The sequence below is a fragment of the Phaenicophaeus curvirostris genome, chromosome 1, assembly GCF_032191515.1.
Source record: "Phaenicophaeus curvirostris isolate KB17595 chromosome 1, BPBGC_Pcur_1.0, whole genome shotgun sequence".
In the NCBI taxonomy this organism is placed as follows: Eukaryota; Metazoa; Chordata; class Aves; order Cuculiformes; family Cuculidae; genus Phaenicophaeus; species Phaenicophaeus curvirostris.
In genome coordinates this window covers 191,161,097-191,181,218 of record NC_091392.1, presented here as the reverse complement: position 1 = coordinate 191,181,218, position 20,122 = coordinate 191,161,097, and the positions used below count along the sequence as shown (strand labels likewise).

At 43.7% G+C, this 20,122-nt stretch overlaps 1 protein-coding gene across 6 annotated transcripts in view; it reads right to left on the bottom strand.

Annotated features, from left to right (window-relative positions):
* The window catches only part of TENM4 (teneurin transmembrane protein 4), a 373,803-nt gene that overhangs the window by 17,944 nt on the left and 335,737 nt on the right, over positions 1-20,122 (bottom strand). For all 6 annotated transcript variants that reach the window (XM_069883272.1, XM_069883268.1, XM_069883269.1 and 3 more), the window contains 3 exons: positions 11,567-11,739; positions 7,554-7,789; positions 1,000-1,296 (listed from right to left, as the gene is read on the bottom strand). In XM_069883272.1, the coding sequence (XP_069739373.1) occupies positions 1,000-1,296; positions 7,554-7,789; positions 11,567-11,739 (706 nt within the window). The remainder of the gene's footprint in view (positions 1-999; positions 1,297-7,553; positions 7,790-11,566; positions 11,740-20,122) is intronic.

Sequence of the window (20,122 nt, the reverse complement as noted above, 5' to 3'; positions counted from 1 at the left end):
AAGGTCTAAGTTCAGGATGCTCAGCTGTTTGAATCAACACCTTGTAGACAGATGCCTGTACCCCCATTCCCCTTGCCAACAGCTTTTACAGACTAAATAAATACATTTGGTAGAGCAACTTAAACAATGCTTGAAAAAGTACCCCCAGACACCTTCCAACACCTAATTAATCCATCGTATTTCTGCATCTTCCATTATTTTCTTACTACAAACTTCTACCTGCGTGTTTATTTGTTCTGGCATGTTTTCACACATAACAAACAATCCACGCAGATTGTATAATACAAGAGGCAAGTAAAAAAAAAAAAGCTATGCTACTGTAATTTCCTTAAAGTGTTCCAGGGATAGGCTCTATTCAAAACCCAGGAATAAAAAAATTCCATCTCCAGGTATGTGGCATATGGATCTATAGAATACCAGACATTGTAATGATGAATGGTAATAGCCAGAAGAATTTAAATTCTGTGCCAATTTACAGAGTGCAGGCTACAGAAAACACTGCAAAGTGTGCTACAACAGTCTGGCTGGATTTACACATTACACTTTTTAATTACATATATTTCCTATGAAGCAGGAATGGGCCACTTGAAAAAGGCAGGATGTCAGACTACGTGGGTTGTTTTCAAACGGTAAATCCTACTGGAAATTCCTACTGCTCAATCTTCCGCCTTTAACTAAAGATATTTTATATTGCAGCTAGCTCAGGAAAGGAATGTTGTGCTTAAAATATAAAATGCCAAAGCTTCACAGCATTAAGACATGCTCTCAGTGTGACTGGGAAAATATAGTGCCCTCAGGGGAACTTCTCTGGCTGTTTTCAACTGCTCTTTGGTGGTTTGACATGAAAGTTACTACATGCATCTTAGTACAGGCAGAATACACTGAAGAGGAGTATTGGACCATAAATCAGCTGATATGAAGTAATGCAGCTGTGCTCAAGTCAAAGTAGAGCCCACTTGCACCAAATGCACCATCACCAAGTGATTACAGGATCCTGACCTTCTCCAAGTAAGTGTAGCTCCATGATTTGCCGTCAGCAAAGATCCTAGATGTAATTCTGCCAGATTGATCATACTCCATCCTTTCCGACATTGTACCCCTCTGAATCCCTGCAATGTGTCCTCCTGGGGAGTAGGTGACATTGACCCCATTCAGTCTGCTGCTGGGTGACCAGAGACTCGGCCTCCCTGCCTGGTCATAAAGGATGCGGAGCGTGAACTTGCGGTGGTCATCATAGATTTTCTCTGTCCTTGTCACACGATCAAAGTCAAGGGACAGCAGGTTTCTGTTGTGAACCTACAGGAAAGAGAAGGAGAATTAGGAAGCTGGAAACAGTTTAAGTTACAAAGACTAGCCTTGTGTCACCAAAAGCCCCTTTAGACCACACTGTTGAGTATCCAGCTGTTCACTGCCCTCGGATAAGATTTTCAAGGCAAAGAGTTGTCTTAATGTTGCTTCTGTTGACTTCAGTGAGCAGAGAGACAGAAAAACAGAGGGCTATTTTGAAATGTCACCATAGCAAAGGAACATTTTCCATATCCCAAACCTAGGCTTAGGCCTGTCACAGCAGATGTGGTTACAGACACACAGAAGATGTAACAACAACTTGTTACAGGGATTTTTTGCAAGGTAGTCTGCCTATCAGACCTGGGATATACAGTCTTTTGCTTCCATGCACATCAAAAAATAATATTTGTTGAAAAAAATATGGACGTTGTGTCAACATAGTAGGAAGTGGAGCTTTTCTCTGAATTTACTGAATATACTGCATGCACTGGAGTTTGAGCCTTTCACATGAGATGAAATGTGGAAGCTTTGACCACTGTAGATGCTACACAGGGCAGGAACTTTTCTGTGAGATCTGGAGGTTCTGCTTCATTGTCCTGGGGTTATTCAGTATTGCATAATTACACTTCTGTTACCTCCATTGCCTCTGCATTTCCAATGATCAAAGGTATCTACTTCAAAGGTAGGAGCAGGAATGCATTTTGATTCAGGGATTGTAGCATACAGCAATACAAAAACGACGTGATAATACAACTCATGTTTAGTCACATGTGCAAGGAGACTCACAAAGCCACATCATCACAACAGCAAAATACTCAGCAAGGATGAAACCGCCACATTCCCAGTATGAGACTGCTGATGAAGACAGCTCTTTCTCCATCCCACCACTTTCGAACCTCTTTCAGCTGCTGAACCACTCTTTTCTAGAAGGGTACAGATATTTCTCAAATGAATTTCAAACCCTGTACAGCTGACTTGGTTTCCAGTTCCCTTTGCAACCTTCAGCAGTAGTCAATAAACTAGGGTTTGTCGCTTGCTTTAAGGTCTTCAGACCAAATTAAACATACTGCCTTATTCTGTTCTGGGTAAATCTGGCACCCTAAATGTTAGCACTGTTTTCAGCCCTGGCCCAACTTTGATCTTGACCATTTCTTTAGGCTCTAGGATTGAATTCCCACTGTATTTTGAGAGATGTGGGAGTACCTAAGAAACAAACAGTAAGAGAAAATAGAGAAAGGATGTGATAGAGCCAAAAAAGAAGGAGTTCCTCAGCCCTGGAGGAATGGGAGAGGGGAAAGCAGGACTTCTGCAGTGCTTTTATGCTGCATGGGCAGATGCCTGTGCTGAAACCTGGAGAACAGTGACACTGCAAAATCAGAAGTCAAAAGAAGTCATCTCAGTAGCTGGGGTCAGAAGAGGAAAAGAAATGGCTAAGAAAATGTGGAAGTGAGCTGCAGATGTGCGTGGCCAGCTGAGAGAGAAGGACTTGGTGCCATTATATAAGCATGAAAATTATGTAAAAGCAGGCAAGTGCAAAAATGATTTTCAACTTACGAATAACAACAGCAAAAGGCAGGTATGACTTGCAGAAAGAAACTTTATGGAAAGGTAGATAATGTTCCATTTGTGTAATGCTCCATGTGTAAAATGGGATGTAAATGAGCAATAGGAGAAAGAGGAAATCGGCCAACAGCCCACGGTAACAGGCAAGCTGGGATATAATTAAAAAGGTATCTAAATGCTAAGTACTGATGAACTCATGTAACTAACAGAGCAAAGTGACATCTCATAGGTGCTTGCTGCTATAAATAGAGAAACAGAAGTGGCAATTGCTCGTGAGAAAAAGCAAAGCAGGAAGGAATAATATCTCTGCCTTCCATCTATTCAGAGCAGCTCCACCCAGCATCTGCAGCTTCTTCTGCTCCTGGTCTCTGCCAAGAGAGCTGAAAAAGCTCTTCCAGGGCTGGGACAGTAATCCAGGCTGGAAGTGGCTTCCCTGATCCGTACGCCAGCAGCACTACCATTCACTGTTCTGGAACAGGCAAATAACAGGTCCCAGGCTAGCTCTTAAGCTCAGTCCAAACCTCTGCATCCCATTACTTGTGTCCTAAGTCATTCTACCCTCCCCAGTCTCTGGCAAGCAATTTCTGTGAAACTAGTTGGAACCAGTCTCCTTTTTCATGATTTTTTTTTTTTAATGATTTGTTTTCTGCTGCTCTCTTGGTGTAATCTCTCTTCTGTCTGAGAAGTGCTACAGTGCCAAAAGCTGCCCCTCAAGGTGACGGGCAAAGTGAACCCTACCCTACCACACAGGCTGTGAACAGGGGCTACATCTTTTTCATCCTTGTTCGAGGGCATGCCTTGAACAGAAGTGAATTTTCTGCAGAAGCACTGACAAAGCTGCCAGCTTCAGCCCAGTAACTGTGTTTTATGATCAGCAGCTAAATAAGGTGCCATCCTACATCCAGGAGTCCTATCTTGAAACAGGGTCTGGAAAGCTCCTGCAAGAAGCTTTTGCCCCTCAGAGTGTTTGACAAGGCTTGTGATCAATACAGGACTGAGACAAGGTAAATTTAAATCCACAGCTCACTGTGAATTTGACCTTCTACAATGTGTGAGAGACTAAATTTAACCCCAAGCTCATGTTTCACACTACTGTATTCAATCCCTTAGCTTGTTTTGGAAAGGTAAGAGCATAAACGTGCCACCACCTCCCATGCTTCTTATGGAACTCCTTTAGTTTAAATTATAATTAAAACACTTGCATTGATCTCCCTGGGAGCCCACGGGCACAAGAAGGGAAGATTCATCATGAAAACACTCCGGCAACCTTCAGCAAAAGAGGGCAAACAATACTTCTGCAATGAGAACTCCAGGAGCCAACAACATCCATGTGATAAAACAGTTGCCTACAAAGCAATTTCCCAGCAAATTGCTAAAACCATTGGTGTGACCATATCCAGACCTCAATATCTTGCAGAAGTCACGGAGATGATGCTGGACTGTTCTTGTTAGGCAACACACCAGGAATGGTTACCAGCATACCCCTCAAGACCTCTCCGGTCACACTGATTTCTGAGACGCAAGGTCTTGATGCCACTATTAACCCGCTGCCAAGGTCTTGGGAAAAACGAAGTGAATTACCACAGGAGTTTCCATGGTTAAATAAATAAAAGAGCTGAGCCAGCAGCTCTGTCTCGTTCGGCTGTCCTATTTGCTGCCCTGTCAGAGATTATTTTACATCCTTCTCTATTGCAAAATCAAGTTTGTATTTTTTTTTTTAAAAAAGGAAGGAGCTCTGCTTCTTGGAGCAGAGTTTACCTAACGCTCTCACTGCAGATGGAGTCTCTCTTGCTGTTGGCCAGTGATGTGTTGAATTTGTAGCCTGCCAACTTGCAGAGACATCTCACCCCTGGGTGGGTGGATCAGAACACCATAACTTTCCATGGGGTACGTGGGACTGGAGAAGGGAAGGGGACTGTTTTAACACATTTGCACTGCTTTATTGCTGCCTGGCCAAGTGCAAAGCCAGGTCAGCATTGACAGTACTGGGGAAAAGGTGTCAGGCCTGGCCCCTTTCCCTTCATCCATGCAGAAGTCCCTGCTATGTGCCTTATCCCTACAATAAAGAAATATGTGCATTACAGTATTAACTAGGGTTGAGGAGGCAGATGAGAAATTGGCCTCATCATGCTGGGAGCTGGTTGAGATCATGGCACCAGGTCATCAGTCCCCAAGAACACCCTGCAACTGTGGAAGGTAGGGCCACAATGCATAAAATGTGTATCCATGTGATGGCAGCAGAAAGAATGCTTGTTTCAGGGGAACTCCCTCTTTTGCAGTGACCAGATCCTGTTCTCCTTATCTCAAAGGCTTCATGGAGTGATGCTGCATCCTCTTTGGGCACGCTCTTTCCCCATGGAGCATCACGTCTTTGCTGCTGTCTCATGTGAGCAGTAAGGTGAGAAGAGAGGGAAAGTGATTTACTCACATATGCCAGAAAATGACAACATTTCTCAAAATGAACAAAGCCACATTGAACTCAGCTTCCCTATGCTTCTCCCTTGCCAGGGAAAGCAGTAATTACTGGTATGAGGGAAGAAGAGAACATGACACACAGAATATGCTAAATGCCGGGCAGTCCCAAGGGAGGCAATTAGCACCTTGCAGGTTTATGTCTTAGGGGTGCAGATGCTGTCATGCAGGTACAAACAGGCAGCTTAAAACTCCTTGAACACCTTCAGCTACTTTGAACTCTGAACAGAACCATAACTGAGTCCTTAAATTGTGGAAGATGCTCTTCTGCTTCACTAGAAGGGCCCCGATAGGCTCAAAATGTGAATAAATGCTGGCAGATTTATGGAGACCCAAGTACCCAGCCTGAAAACTCATCTTGCAAGTGTTTTTCCAACTGCAGTACAATATAAAACAAAGACACATTCTGTGTTTGAATCTACTGTGAAAATTTTGGAAGATAAAACTGACACGGGCAGCTGAGCCACAGCTAAATGAGTGGAAACTGCTTTGAACACCAAATAACTGTGGCACAGCTGCAGATTTCAGAAGGCTCTTTCCTTTCAGAAGAAGACGTGTCTAATAATTTTGTCGGTTATTAAAATAAAATAAAATACAATACCCAAGACAAACCAAACAAGAAGGCTGATGCCAGGGGATCTGCAGAGATAAAGCAGTTCACACTGAAGGAGCAGCTTCAGCTTTCACTACTGTTTGCAGTTTTTCTCCTTGTAACAAAATATGAGACTATCAATACAAGGGGAAAAGAGCAGAGGCTGGGCTGGAGAGGGTCAAAAGCAAGACTTGACAAGTGTGAGGAATGATGGATGGGAGAAATCACACCGAAGAAGGCATGGGTCATGCTGCAGGGAATAGGGAGAGGTGAAGAGTAAAGACTGGGAAACACATATTCTGAAACCAGAGCATTAATATTTACTGCAAAGCTCAAGTGCAAATAATAGCTGCAGTCCTTTTGCTGTGGTGGCATTACAGAGCACTAAGCATTTTTCTCAGAGGGTCTGAATTTGCCAGGTGCTGAGCAGCTTCCCAGGAATCGCTCATCAGCTCGTGAGTCTGTGACTAGCAAGGTACAGGGTGATTGTTTAGGACTTGCTATTACAAGTTACCAGTCTTGTCAGCAGTTAGCAGAGAAATTGCAGGCTTATTGAGCAGGATCTTTAAACAGCCCTGACAAATCTGTGGTGCATTGCGTGGAACAATGTTTTCAAAACATGTCAGTCTCAGGCACAGAAAGGACCACACACGCCTGGAGGAGAGAGTACCACCAGGCTGGAGCTGTTTATAATGCTTCACTTTGGGGAACAAAGACAATTATGATGCAATACACTTTGAGCCCAATTCTCCAACAAATTCAGCAGATTAGCAAGTTTTAGAAATCTAGAGATTTTTCTGAAGCTGCCCAGTGAACAATAAACACAGAGTCATAGAATGGCTTGGGTTGGAAGGGAGCTTAAAGATCATTTCGTTCCAATCCTCTTGCCATGGGCAGGGACACCTTCCACTTGACCAGGCTTCTCAAGGTCCCACCCAACCTGAACACTTCCAGGGAGGAGGCAACCACAACTCCTGTGGGTAACTTGTGCCAGTGTCTCACCACCCCTACAGTAAAAAATTTCTTCCCATATAATCTAAATCTCCCCTCTTTCATCTTAAAACCGTTCCCCCTCATCTTATCACTGCACTTCCTGATAAAGAGCCCCTCCCCAGCTTTCTTGTAGGCTCTCTCTGAGTACTTGGAAGGCTGCAATAAGGTCTCCCCAGAGCCTTCTCTTCTCTAGGCTAAGCAACCCCAACTCTTTCAGCCTGTCCTCATCTTGTTATGAAACTTTTAATGCTCAGGTCTAGTACTGCCAGCACAAGTAGAAAATACTTATACTAATTAGTGTGGTATTTTATAGTTATGACTGTCCCTTGCTTGCTTAAACAGCTTGACATGATGGTTGAAACTGTGGTGTCTGATGGGAGGTCATACGTTCCCAGTGATGCAAAGGACTCACAGACAAATGAGCAATTCTTCCTCTGATGGCTAAAAAAACATCAGAACACAAGGAGATATAAGAATATATTAAAGTCATAAAGGTTGTGTCACTGAGGATGAACAGCTAGTTCTCTGTCCTGCAGCATCACCCGTATAGCAGATGATACAAATGAGCCCTGTCTCTTTCTGTCATGAGACTGGAGACTAATGAGATGGGAAGTGGAGTCCAAAACTGCTCATGCTTCACTCTTACCCTCAGCCGACGTCCAAAGACAGTGACCTGCCCTCTCGCTTGCTCCTTCCTCTGCCTCCACTCCACAAGATTGAGGCCATTGTCGATGGGCAGGGTGACGTTCCTCTTCCCCACTGTGGGGTTGACGGTGCCAGCCAGCAGATGTGGCTCAGTTTGCAGGGCCACCTCCATGCCGTTAGCGAGTATCAGTCTGAGAGAGCCATCAGCGCCAATGTAGTAGCTGTTTCGGACTTGATCTGTGGACAGAAAAGAGATGTTTTCAAACGGCTGCCTACACAGTTCCTGCCTTTCATTTGCTTCCTCACCCAGGTTTCATCAGCATTTCTGATGGCTCTAACCAAATGCACTGTCATTCACCTGTCCCACGCATAGTGAGCAAAACATTGGTTTCATCTGTGAAAGTAAAGATGGACATTCTCTTTTTCATTCTGTTGAAGTTCTACATCTCAAATTCTTGCAGAAGTCTTACACACCTTTAAAAAAGGTGCCAGTGGAAAAGTCATGCAATTCCCCAGTGAAGAACATGGTTCAAACCTCTTCCTCTATGCTAAAACACTAGGTGGCGAGATATTTGTTTTAAATCACAATCCAGCTGAAAACTTTCCATGCTTTTATATCCTAAAGATCCCAATTTCACTACAACATATGAAAAAGCGAGGCCACCTACTTTCCCCAGCTTACTCATCATCTCACAAGTGACAGGAAATTGAACAGCGATTTAATGCTAACCAGTTCCCCAAACAACTGCCAAACCTTTTCCCTTGGAAAATTTTTCAGGAGGGAAGTGAAGTCCTCATGTTTGGAGAGAAAGCAGAGGCACTAAGCTCCCACACATCTCTGTACATCTGGCCTCCTCCACTAGCTTCTGAAAGATCAGTAGATTTTGAGGCCAGGATTTGGGAATTCAGGAGTGGAAGAGATGAACAATATCCCTTCCACATCCTTCAGCAACTAGGCAGGCTGAAACTCTGTTCTTTGAGTCTCCAGCTGGCACTGCTTTCTGCAGAGAGGAGCTCAAGAAGGGTAAGAAAGCATGAGAATTGCTCAGTGCAGAATGGCTTTAAAAGCACATTATAAAAAGACTGTTCGTCTGAAGCTCCTCAAGAGCTGGAAAATATTACCATTTCTGTCTCCCAGACTGCCATAAATACCTAATTGTGAATAAAAACACCCATTAAAAATTCATGTCAATTGTTTTTCCATTCTAAAGCAAGTAGGGTTTTGTTCACTAGCTGCTCTGCCACAGCCCAGTAGGAAATGAGGTCACAGCAAAATGATCATCTCTTATGCAGATGAAATAGATCAGTCAAGAGCACAGTTTGGTATAATTAGGAAAGGAAACCTGACATCAGTTGGTCTTTTTTTATTATGAGTCTGATCCTGCTGCTGTTGTAGCTAGCTGGAGTCTTGCCACACTGATCTCAGCGGGACCACAACTAGCCTTACTGTACACAGCAGTGATGGCATGAAACTGTTGTGGCGCTGGATTTTGCCACTATAAACACAGAGCAGTGACCCACAGTGCAGATCCAAGTATTTTATCTGTACCACAGAGTACTTAAGTTGATGGTCTTCAGACATAGACTTCACCAAGATTAAACTCACTCCACACTTGATACTCCAAATGGAGCAAAGAAGGGCAGCCAGTTGTTTGTTACACTTATGTTCTTAGATGCTTGGTCTGATGAGAAAATGGCAGGAGATCCACTTTAAATCAAATTAGTGAAATACCTCTGCACAGCTAATATATCCTTCTCTCTTTCATCTTTCACTAGGAAGGAGGGGAAAGCTTGAAGCTCTCTGGACACATGATGTTCCTTTTGTGTCATAAGCTCCACAGACAGGTTGTGGTGGATTGTCACCAGCAGTGTTGTGCGGTGTGGGGAATGTAAAACCTCCACTTCCAACATTTTCCCAATAGAATACTCTTCCTTGTCTTTGGAAGACATTTCTCAAGGGCTACATGAAATCCAGGGGCTATTGGATGCTGTATTTTGTGCTGATTTGGTGCCCTACTTTGACTTAGAATGACTGCTCACTTTGTCATTAGTTCAGAGGACAAATTCCCACAGTAGACCCGAGGTGCCTAAATCCATCCAATAGGAACCCACAGACTTCTGGAAATGCCTTCTCAGATCTCACCTGTATACAATGTGATCCAGGTTTCTTGAAAGGTTTACCAAGAATTTGTGAAAACTGGCCAGTGCTGTGAGTCCAGAAGAAAATGCATGAGCATCTCTCATCCAAAGGGAATCTGCAATATGCATTTTCCCCAGAGAACAATGGAGTGGCCGAGACACTACAGCCCTTGAGAGTAGTTCTACCTCCACCTGCTGGAGAGGCACTTGGAAGGCGAATTACATTTCAACTGTGCTCAGTACATTCCTAGGAAACTCCAGTGGCCCTTGTTTCAGTTTGCACAGTGGTGTCATGAACAAACAGATACCTCAGTCTGGGAATTTATGGTCCCTTACCCCTGTGGGAAAGCCACCCTCAGCAGGTTGCAGGCCACCTCTGCTGCAAATGTTATCCAGAGCTTCATTTTAAAATAAATTTCTTTAGATCCAAACCGTTTTTGTAATTTTATACTTCTGAAGATGGCTAAGCTGTTTACAATACTGCATGTCCTAATGGCAAGAGTGCCCCTGTGCTGGAGGGCCATACAATGAGATAATTGGCTGTGGCACCATTATGTAACTGTGCCTTCAGCTTTGGGCGGATAAATAACATCACAGTCAATTATCTCACTAAAAAGGGCCCCCAACAGCGGGTTCTATTGCTTAATTAGGCTCTTGAGGTGAAGCCAGCCTCGTGTCTGTGCCAGATATTTTAATGTGAGTGGATGGGGTGGGGTGGGGTGGGTTGGATCTACATTGCAGGCTGAAGTAAAGAATAAGAAAGTCCTTGTCTACAGGAATAGCGAGTATGGCTTGAAGGGGCTGGCACCCTCTCAGTCACCCTCTCCAGAGGCAGGGAAGGCAGTGTGCAGGCACAGAAGGCACTTTCTTTACAGGGAGGGGCACATGTATCCCTGAGATGTGGGTACAAAAGTGACTCTGGAACATATTGGTCTCACTTGGAGCACTTTGTTCCTCAGAAGGGAAAATGATGTTTGACACCCCATTGCCATCAGGCATAGAGTGGACAAGCAGTGAAGAAAACAGAGTTTGAAAGTTCCTTCCATTTCTCCAAGCCTCAGGGAACAGGAGTGATGGCCCACCCTGACCCTAAGGAGGCTTCAGCCTTCAGAACTTGGAGATCCAGGTTGGCATGGTTTATGCACTACAGCTTCTGCCCCTTCCAGTATCTCAGCAGTGTTTCCCTTCTATTTATTCCTTTTCTTCTTTCCCACTTCATCACCTTTTCCTCCACCTCATCAATCCTCCACTTCCTCACCTCAACATTACTGGCAGAACTGTGTGTATTTCCAACAGCCAAAAAATGGTCCCACCAGTGCTACCCCGGCTGCCCACCTCTCCTTCCTCCTTTGCGTCTCTCCCCACCAGCCCTTTAGCAAAAACGCAGACCTCTTGGGGACAGGAATAGTCATTTTTCTGGATGCTGTCTTGTGAATGTTTGAACAGACAGTGAACAAAGAATCAGAGAGATCTCCAGCAACCAGCTGGAAGCCTGTTTGAGGAAGAGAGTAACTGTTAAGTTAGAAGCCATTAAGAGAGAAAAGCAAAGGGGTCAGCTGAAAGTGCAGCTAGATTTATGCAACCCTTTTTGTTATAACAATAATGGTAATGATGATGGAGGACTGTTATGCATGAGGGCTGCATGGCAAAGAGACTGGCTGAGAATGAAGCAGAAAACAGCTGCAGAGCAAACCCAGCACTAGGGAATGTGGCTAAGTAGGTGTGAATGTGCATCTGTACAAGCAGGTGGGGAGCTCTGGGGTGCTGCGGATGCAGGTGATTTTTGGTGCCGGGATTATCAAGGCAACGCCTGTTTCCTGATAGATAATCCACTCTGTGTAGCTCGGCTGGGAGAAGGACAGTGGCCCAACTCACCTTGGAGCAGGGTGTAGAACGCTCCTGATGCTGACAAATTGGTTGTTATTGTAACATCATCCTTGCTGGAGGTTTCCACCTGGACATGCACAGAGCTGTCGGTATCACTGCGGAAGCTGCTCACTTGGCCAGTAGGGAAGGTCACGTTGGTCAGGCGCCCAAAGCCATCATACCTGAAAGGGAAGATAGAATGCAGTCAGCAGCATCAAAAAAGGAGTAGGATACAGGAATCATCCTATAAAACAAAGACCAAGTCTTGAAGTCTTCACCCAGGCTTTTCCTAGAGAAAAACATGCTGCCAGCCTGTCAGACTGTCCTGACTTTTTTGGCTTTGTGAGAAAAAAATCACAGCTTTTAGCTGAAGAAAATCAAGCAAAGAACAGAAAATAACTAAATAAGTATTCGCTTGTATTTTAACATTTTTCTGATACTTATCACCTGCACTGTGCTTCTTCTTCACAAGAGTAACTATTTCCTGTCCACTGGACTGTGACTTATGGAAAAGCACTGGTCCATGCATCCTGTCTAGCAGAACCAGGAGTTTCTGAAGGCCACCAACTGTTTTGCTTGCAATTCTTTTTCTTTTCTTTCTTTTTCATTTTTTTCAAATCTTATTTTAAAAGCTAATATTAAGGTAGAAGCAAGGACCTGCCAGACTGGCCACATGAGGTAGAGAAATGTCCTTTGTGAACATAGTGTAGAGCCCTGAGCACAGCTCAGATGCCTGTGCCTACCTTTTACTGTTCCTAGCACCATCTGGAAGGACTGCTTTAAAAGCATAAAAAGGCAGTCCAGTTTTCACCCTTACAGTGCCCTTGGCTTTTTCAGTGAGAGAGTCAACATAAGCATCATCTGGGAAGGTTTCTGTGATGTGGACAACTGTGTACCAGGATTCTCCCCCAAATAAGCTACATACATAGAGGTCCTCCAGCAGTTAACAAGCTGGGCATTATTTTTCAATAAAAAGGAGAAGCACACACTTGTGTCTAGATGCATCCCGAGTTGACAGAACAAACACACCATCCTGCCTTCCAATTGTGGCATTGCAAAAATGGTGCCTTTGAGTCACAGATTGAGCTAAGAGCAGTGGTTGGCAAGGGACCTTTGTGGTGAAGCTATTGCAGACTGAAATGGAGAGAAGCAGGAAGCTCTACTGGCTTATCCCTGGAGAGCTGTTGGACTTTCTTATGAGATGGTCCTTCAGGGAAGGGATATTTAAACAGTCAGGGAGAAAGAGTAGAATTCCAGCAAATGCAATCAGTGATAAATGTTTGACTGTTTTCAAGACCTGCCCACATATAATTTCAAAATGATTTATATGATATATAAGAAGATCATACCGAGAAAACATATCACTTGGGGATGCAAAGTGAATAGCGGGTGAGCAGAGGACTTGTTCTCCTACAATACCCAGTGGTAAGCCTCTGATAGGGTACAGTGAAGGGGACTGTTCCTCAGAATGATAAAGTAAAGTAAATTAAGCATAATAAGCTTAGAAAATATGATCTAAGAGGCAAGCCAAAATACATCAGTTGAGTTAGAAGAAGGGAAACAAGGAAGTGGGAAGATACCATCCTGACAACAGTTGTTCCGAAGAGGATTACAATTAACTGTTCAGCATATCTGCTGAGGATGTGACAGAAAGTAATCAGCTCGAATAGGGACAAGGAACATCCAGGTCAGAAGGTGGAGGACATTTTCGAGGCTCATGATTGCTCCACGCAGAGGAACAGATGGAGCACTGGAAACCCCATTGCCTGTTGCTTTTAAGAATAGGTGAGAAAAATGTGTTAGAAAGGCTCTGGATATAGTTGAGTGAGACCTCAGAGGGAGCAGATGGTTCTTCAGGACCCTTCTCTTCAGGATTACTCTGAGCTGAGGAACAAGACAGCAGACCCATCTATTAACAAAAAAAGTCCCAAACAAAAAAAAACTAAACTTAAACCAAACAATGGAAATGGGGAAAGGGGAAGGAAATGGGGAAAGGGAGGACTCTTGAGAAGGAATGCATGAGAGATCCAGGAGTAGCCATTGGACTAGGTCTATACTATACAGAAAAAGAAATTAGTCTCCTCTTCCATTATCTTTTTATGCAGATTTGTACACAGGGCTGGTACTTCGTTTTTGACAATACACTAACAGTGACTAAGCATAAGGAAGACCTGGTAGAAAATGTGATATTTGCTCATGTTTAATATTTAGTGTATAGTGACTAAGTGGGTGAGCTCACTGCAAGTCTCTCCAGCACTTAGGTTTGGAGATACCATCACATGAGGCTTTTCTTGCCCACTGGGCAGAGGGGGAGGTAGGAAGGTAGAGGAACGCATTTGGCCCTCCACGGTGTCAGTTTATCAGTCAGGGGATTATCCTCACATGGAGCATGTAGCAGCCTTGCCCTTTCCCTCCAAGATCTTGGCAATCAATCAGCCACTTGTAAAATGGAAAAGGAGAAAGAAAATAAAAGAAAGGGATGAATTCAGGACTGCATTGCAGGAGTCTGGCAGAGACCAGTTAAAGCTTTTCCAAGCAGCTTGCAGCACACAGCTTAGATCTGAACTGAATCTCCTTGCAAGAGCCAGAACTAAAGCGCTCTCAGTGCCAAATGCTTTGCTCCATGTTTGTAGCTGTCCCATTTGCACTGAGGTATGTGTTCTGATTGTGCTTTCTGCAGAGTCATCTCCACATCTCTTCCTAAAACCATATGTGAGTCTTAAACTGCAAACATCACAGGAAATATCTTTAACCCATGCGCTGAGACAGGACACAAGGGACATGATTTAGTCTCTACCTTGAACAGAGAAAATATTATTATCCCTAGAAGTGTGCTGTGTAACACCCCAAATTCTTTCTACCATGACATCAATAGTCCTATATTTAAACCAATCTGAAATGTAAGGGTAGACTCAAATCTCAAATGTTCTGAAATTTCAGGAAGATGGATCTGAATTTGGCATCTCTAGCTTGGTGGTATTAGCAAATGTAAGGGATTTATTTATTTTGCTCTATTTAAATTTTTTAAAAATGAGCTGCTCCCGAAATTGAGCCTGATTCATCTCCTAAAAATAATGGCACAGTTCTAAATGTGCTACACTGAAGTCAAGAGGTGAGTTTGGTTTAATACAAGTGTAAGTATGAAAGGATGCAGGTCTGTGGGTTAGGGAAAGAAGGAAAGCAAAAGCCGAGATGGGGGCAGAAACCTTGTTCATGTGAGAGACCTGGCTGCTCCTTCATTTAGGTGTCCTGTGAATCATACAGTTCATCCTAATTAAATGACACTCAGCACCATGCTAGGAGTCAGCGCAAAACCTATGCTCCAGGCAAACCCGACTCACCTGCTTTGAAGAAAGCCTCAAAAACCTGTGCATACTCAGTTTAACAGCCCCAAGCAGCAGCAGAGACCCAGCTCCTTAAACTTGATTCCTGGACACCTGGCCCCCAGCACACTCACAAATGGTCCTCCAGCTCTCTGCTGGGCAAATATACAATATATGTAGATTTGCAAACAGGCAAATACTCCAATAACCTCTGCCTGTGCAAAATGGGTTAAAATAGAAAGAAAAAAAGACCATGAAAGAGTGCATAGTACCTCTATGCACATATTTTCCTTTTTATGTCTAAATGACTAAGTACAATATGCATCATTTACACAGTTACATTTTTACAGCTCTAAAAAAATCACGCTACCAGGGCCAACGTCACTGAGGGCAAGGGCTTCCATCTGGGACTTCGGGTCCTGAGAAGCCACGCTCATTTTGGGCCAGAATAGTCTGGAATGGTGTACTGGAATTGGTTTAAGATGTCGGCACACATATATCAGACTTTTGGCACTTCTTTAGTCACCATATTAGCCTCCATTAGAAGTAACCTGGACCATCTGTGTTTTCTGCATTTGCAAGAGCTGCTGCACATCTGCCCAGGAGCGAGGCAAGGACCTTCCAAGCACTCACTTCAGGGGTAACAGATCACCTATTTGCAGCTGCAAGGAGGTCATGCCTTACAAAGGGAGACATGCAAAAAGGTAGCACAATTAGACATTTCCTGTTTTGATTATTGTTTTGAATTGGTGGCAGATGAAGTATAAAATATACACATCCAGACAAAAACACCTTTTAGTGCTGTGGTGGCAATGCAAAAAGAGGTGCAGAAAGCCAGCATTTTCCTCTTGGCAAGTGGTTTCCTTTCCCTTTTCTGTTTTGCTGAGGACTGGATCGGTTTTCCCTTGATTAAGATCATATAGCCCTTACCTGACACCATCTATCACATACCCACAGTCTCCCAGAACGCATCAGCTTGAAAGCTTCCACATCCCAAACAGATAGTGTGCTTAAGGAGTTAAATGAGTGAGCTCCTTCTACCTCTGCTTTCAGCCCTATGAAGGCACTTAAAGGGCACATCCTCAGCTTGGAGAGGAAGGCCAAGTGACTGGCTCTTATGTACCTGCAGGTGTGCCCTGATATTTGCAGTAAGATAAATCTCTCCTAGTCACCTCATTTTGCAGCTAAGCTGCCTTAGGCCTGTTTCCACAGTCTCGGGATTTAGAGGTGGGCTAGTTTTCATCACAGCCTAAGACTTCTGTGTTCTCCAAATGCCCCGAAAGCACTGGAATTAAGGAAATACTGAAACACGGGAGTGCACACAGCAGCCGCCCCAAACAATGAATTCATCACCTGCTAACACAGCTGCTGCCTCCCATTCAAACCTGCTGCAAAGACTCAGTGCTCACAATTACAGTGACAACTATTAGGCCAGCAAAGGAAGCCGTTTCTATCCATTCCCAATTGGAAACATATTTAGCTAAGGTTCAATGCACAGAATTAAAACGGTATTTGGTGCTTATGAGGCCTAATTGTTAGCTTGTAAACATTCAGAGCTTTCATTTATCACATTACCATTGTGTAGAGACCTGAGCTTTGGGAATTAAAGAGAACATCCTCAGTATCATCTATTCAGAAATCAGTTCCTTGCCTGAGCTTCTGGGTTTCCTAATTTTAGCTTTTTCACATTTCATTTTAAAATTACAAGTCAAATAGATCGGAAAAAAAAATCACTATAATAATATTTCATTTAGTGCCAAAGTGTCCTAATGTACTTTGCAAACCATATTTTGCATGTGATTATAGAGACATGCACCCGCTGCCTCTGAACAAGCTTGACTCTTCACAGTTTTTCAAACAACATTAAACACGGCATTAAAAACAAATCTATAACAGACAAACCAATACTACTCAAATCTGTATGAAGGCAAGTCCTCTCCCTAATGACACAAGACCAGGTTGCAGCCACTGTTGGCAACATTTTCTGACTGCCCAAATGGGAAGAGGAAGATCTGTCTCTTTTATGATACTCATAATTCCATTGGTTCTCAACTGAACTGTGACACCAGGCATTCATTTCAGGCCAGGTCAATGGTGCAAAACATGACCTCACAACTCAGTGAGAGTGCTGGAAAAGTACTGTTCTATCATGGCACTTACTGGAGTTTCACTGTAACATTTTCAGAGAAACAACAATGAAAATCTGACTATTTTATCATGAAGAAATTGTGGAGCGAAGAAATTGTGGAGCAAAGAAATCTTGCTAAAAGAGGAGAGAGAGTAAAAGACAAAGGTGGCTTGTGATTCTCATACTCTGCTGGAGTCGAAAGAGTCCCCCCACTTGAACTACCCTAAAACTAAGGACACCACATAACTCAGTGTGCATCCTGAGATATCATCAGGTGATAAAGAATCATAGAATCATAGAATCATAGAATAACCAGGTTGGAAGAGACCCACAGGATCATTGAGTCCAACCATTCCTATCAAACACTAAACCATGCCCCTCAGCACCTCGTCCACCCGTGCCTTAAACACCTCCAGGGAAGGGGACTCAACCACCTCCCTGGGCAGCCTCTGCCAGTGCCCACTGACCCTTTCTGTGAAAAATTTTTTCCTAATGTCCAGCCTAAACCTCTCCTGTCGGAGCTTGAGGCCATTCCCTCTTGTTCTGTCCCCTGTCACTTGGGAGAAGAGGCCAGCACCCTCCTCTCTACAACCTCCTTTCAGGTAGTTGTAGAGAGCAATGAGGTCTCCCCTCAGCTTCCTCTTCTCCAGGCTAAACAACCCCAGCTCTCTCAGCCGCTCCTCATAAGGCCTGTTCTCCAGCCCCTTCACCAGCTTTGTTGCTCTTCTCTGGACTCGTTCCAGAGCCTCAACATCCTTCTTGTGGTGAGGGGCCCAGAACTGAACACAGTATTCGAGGAGCGGAATGTTATTAAAGGGATGTTATTAATGCAATAAGCTAGCTTTTCTGCATATCAAGAGGTGGCTGCTCCTCTAAAGGTGGCAAGTTTTATTTATCTCTGGTTTTGACTAAGACAAAAATTGCAAAGCCTTTACACCAACTACAAGGCAGACTGGGTCTGCATCTCACAGCAGGGTAAACGTTGACCAGGATGCCCACTTCTGGTACCTCAGTCATCTATACCAGGGCATTGGCTGGGACACCAAATACTGCTGGTGATGGAGTAGGACCTCTGCTGAGTCCCTGTGGTTGCTGGGAAGCCATCCAAGGTCCTCCTGCATGCTCAGTCCAGCTGGCTCCCACCTTCCACCCATTACCGTGTGTGAGGTTTGGCAGAGTTTAGTTCTCTATAAAACGGCATCCTGCATCATGGGTCAAAGCTCCCCTTACCACCCATCTGAAGATCTGGCTTCACAAGAGCCTTTACCCTCCAGACAGCTGTAAACTACTTATTGGGCAGTCCATGAAAAGGTTTTAAATTTCCGGGCTTGGCTGCAGTCATGTGTAAGTATTTCATTCTGCATGGGAGGAGGTGATCTTTGAAACTAATTGGGCACACAAAGGACCTAAGCAAAAGAGCCTTATCTGAGCTAAATAACAGAAGGTTTGACTTCGGCTTAGAGGGAAACTGAATTTACATACAATGATATCTTCTCAATGAGTTTATCAAGATAATAGCTGTATTCTTGATTTAAATAAATATGTTAAGAATTTCTGGATTCTGAAATAGATAAGCAACAACTGCTAAGAAATTTTGTAAAGGCTGGTAGTAATTTTTTCAGGCCAAGTGAAAAAGCAGCAACAACAATGAAGCAAGTAGTCACGCAGCCGCCGTCTTTGACTTGAGAAGTTGAAGAGGAAGCTGTTCTGCTGGCAGTTTCCAGATCAACTTCCTTTGCTACTGATTATCACTATCACAGGTTCAACAGGAAGGCAAATCTTTAATCCACTTACTGGACGAGCTGAGCTACATTATATTAATTGACAGTGAATGTCAAGCCCTCTGTAGAGGCAGAGAAGGTCTATGTAATGCTAAAACCCTCAAAGAAGTCCTCAATAGGTCTTTGGGGACAGGCTAATTACTGCAGGGAACTAAGTTTCACTTTTAAAAGAAAAGGAAAGTACATACCATTATATACTGAACTATATACAGCACTAAACCCAATAGAGCAAGATTGTTATAGCAGGCTTTGGTGTAGGATGTGTGAAAGGAAGAGCTGTAAGTGCTGTGAGCAAGTATGCCACCACCTGAATTCAGCATCCATTTCCTTCCCCGACAGAAATGAACAGACAATGTGTCAGCCCAGCTTGAAAGCTTGGAAGACTTGGATTCTCTATTGTGCCCTGGAGGTAGACCTCCAGTACTGTGTCAACTTACCCTGCCTCCTTCTCTCCTCTCCAGACTCACACCAACATGCTCACATGTCACAGCTCTCGGCAGCCTTATGATAAGGACTGAGAATTGTCCTGGTAAGAGCAACAACTGAAGAAGAACAAGAGATACTGGACATGTATACTCGTAGTGTTGCCACTCCTGCAACACCACTGCTCTTTCATGTTGAATGTCTGGTTTATGGTCCTCTGTAGACAGTTAGGTAAAGGTAAATCCTATGAGGATGTTCTTCATGGGGCCAGTGGTGCAGTGTAAACTTGCCCGCTGAATTTACGTTCACCCTTAACTTTTTAAACAGTGGTGTTCAGCCTGCCTTGGCCCATAAACAAATATTATATGCTGTGAGAAACAAGATGCTTTTCCTCAGAGTCAGATTTGATGTCTTTATTTCCTTGGCCATGGGCAAAACAGAAATATGAGCTTCACCTTTCACTTCAGCCAGGACTGAAAACTACTCAGAGCGCCTTCCAGCTGCTCATGATCACAGGATTTCTCTATATCACTTAAACTTCCTCAATATAATTTCCTAATGCTCTGACACAGAAACCAACAGCCTGAAATATTAAAAGCTGACTTGGTTTACACCATCTTCTTTGGTTTCTTGGATATCAAAGAACTGAAGATTTTACCCTGACATGCCTGCACTCATGCCTGCAGTTTGAGTTTGACTCACAAAAATGTTCTGTCTGGTGAGAATATATCTTAAAGGCAACCAGAGCTACGATCTTAGATACAAAGAAATGTATATACTGAATATACTTCTTCTCAAGGTTAGTTGCTTTATCAGTTACATAATCTCAGCCTTAAAAAAAAATCACACCTTCCTGGCAACTTGAATGTGTCTATCTTTGTTTTCCAGCTCCTTTCTCTCCTCAAGCCTT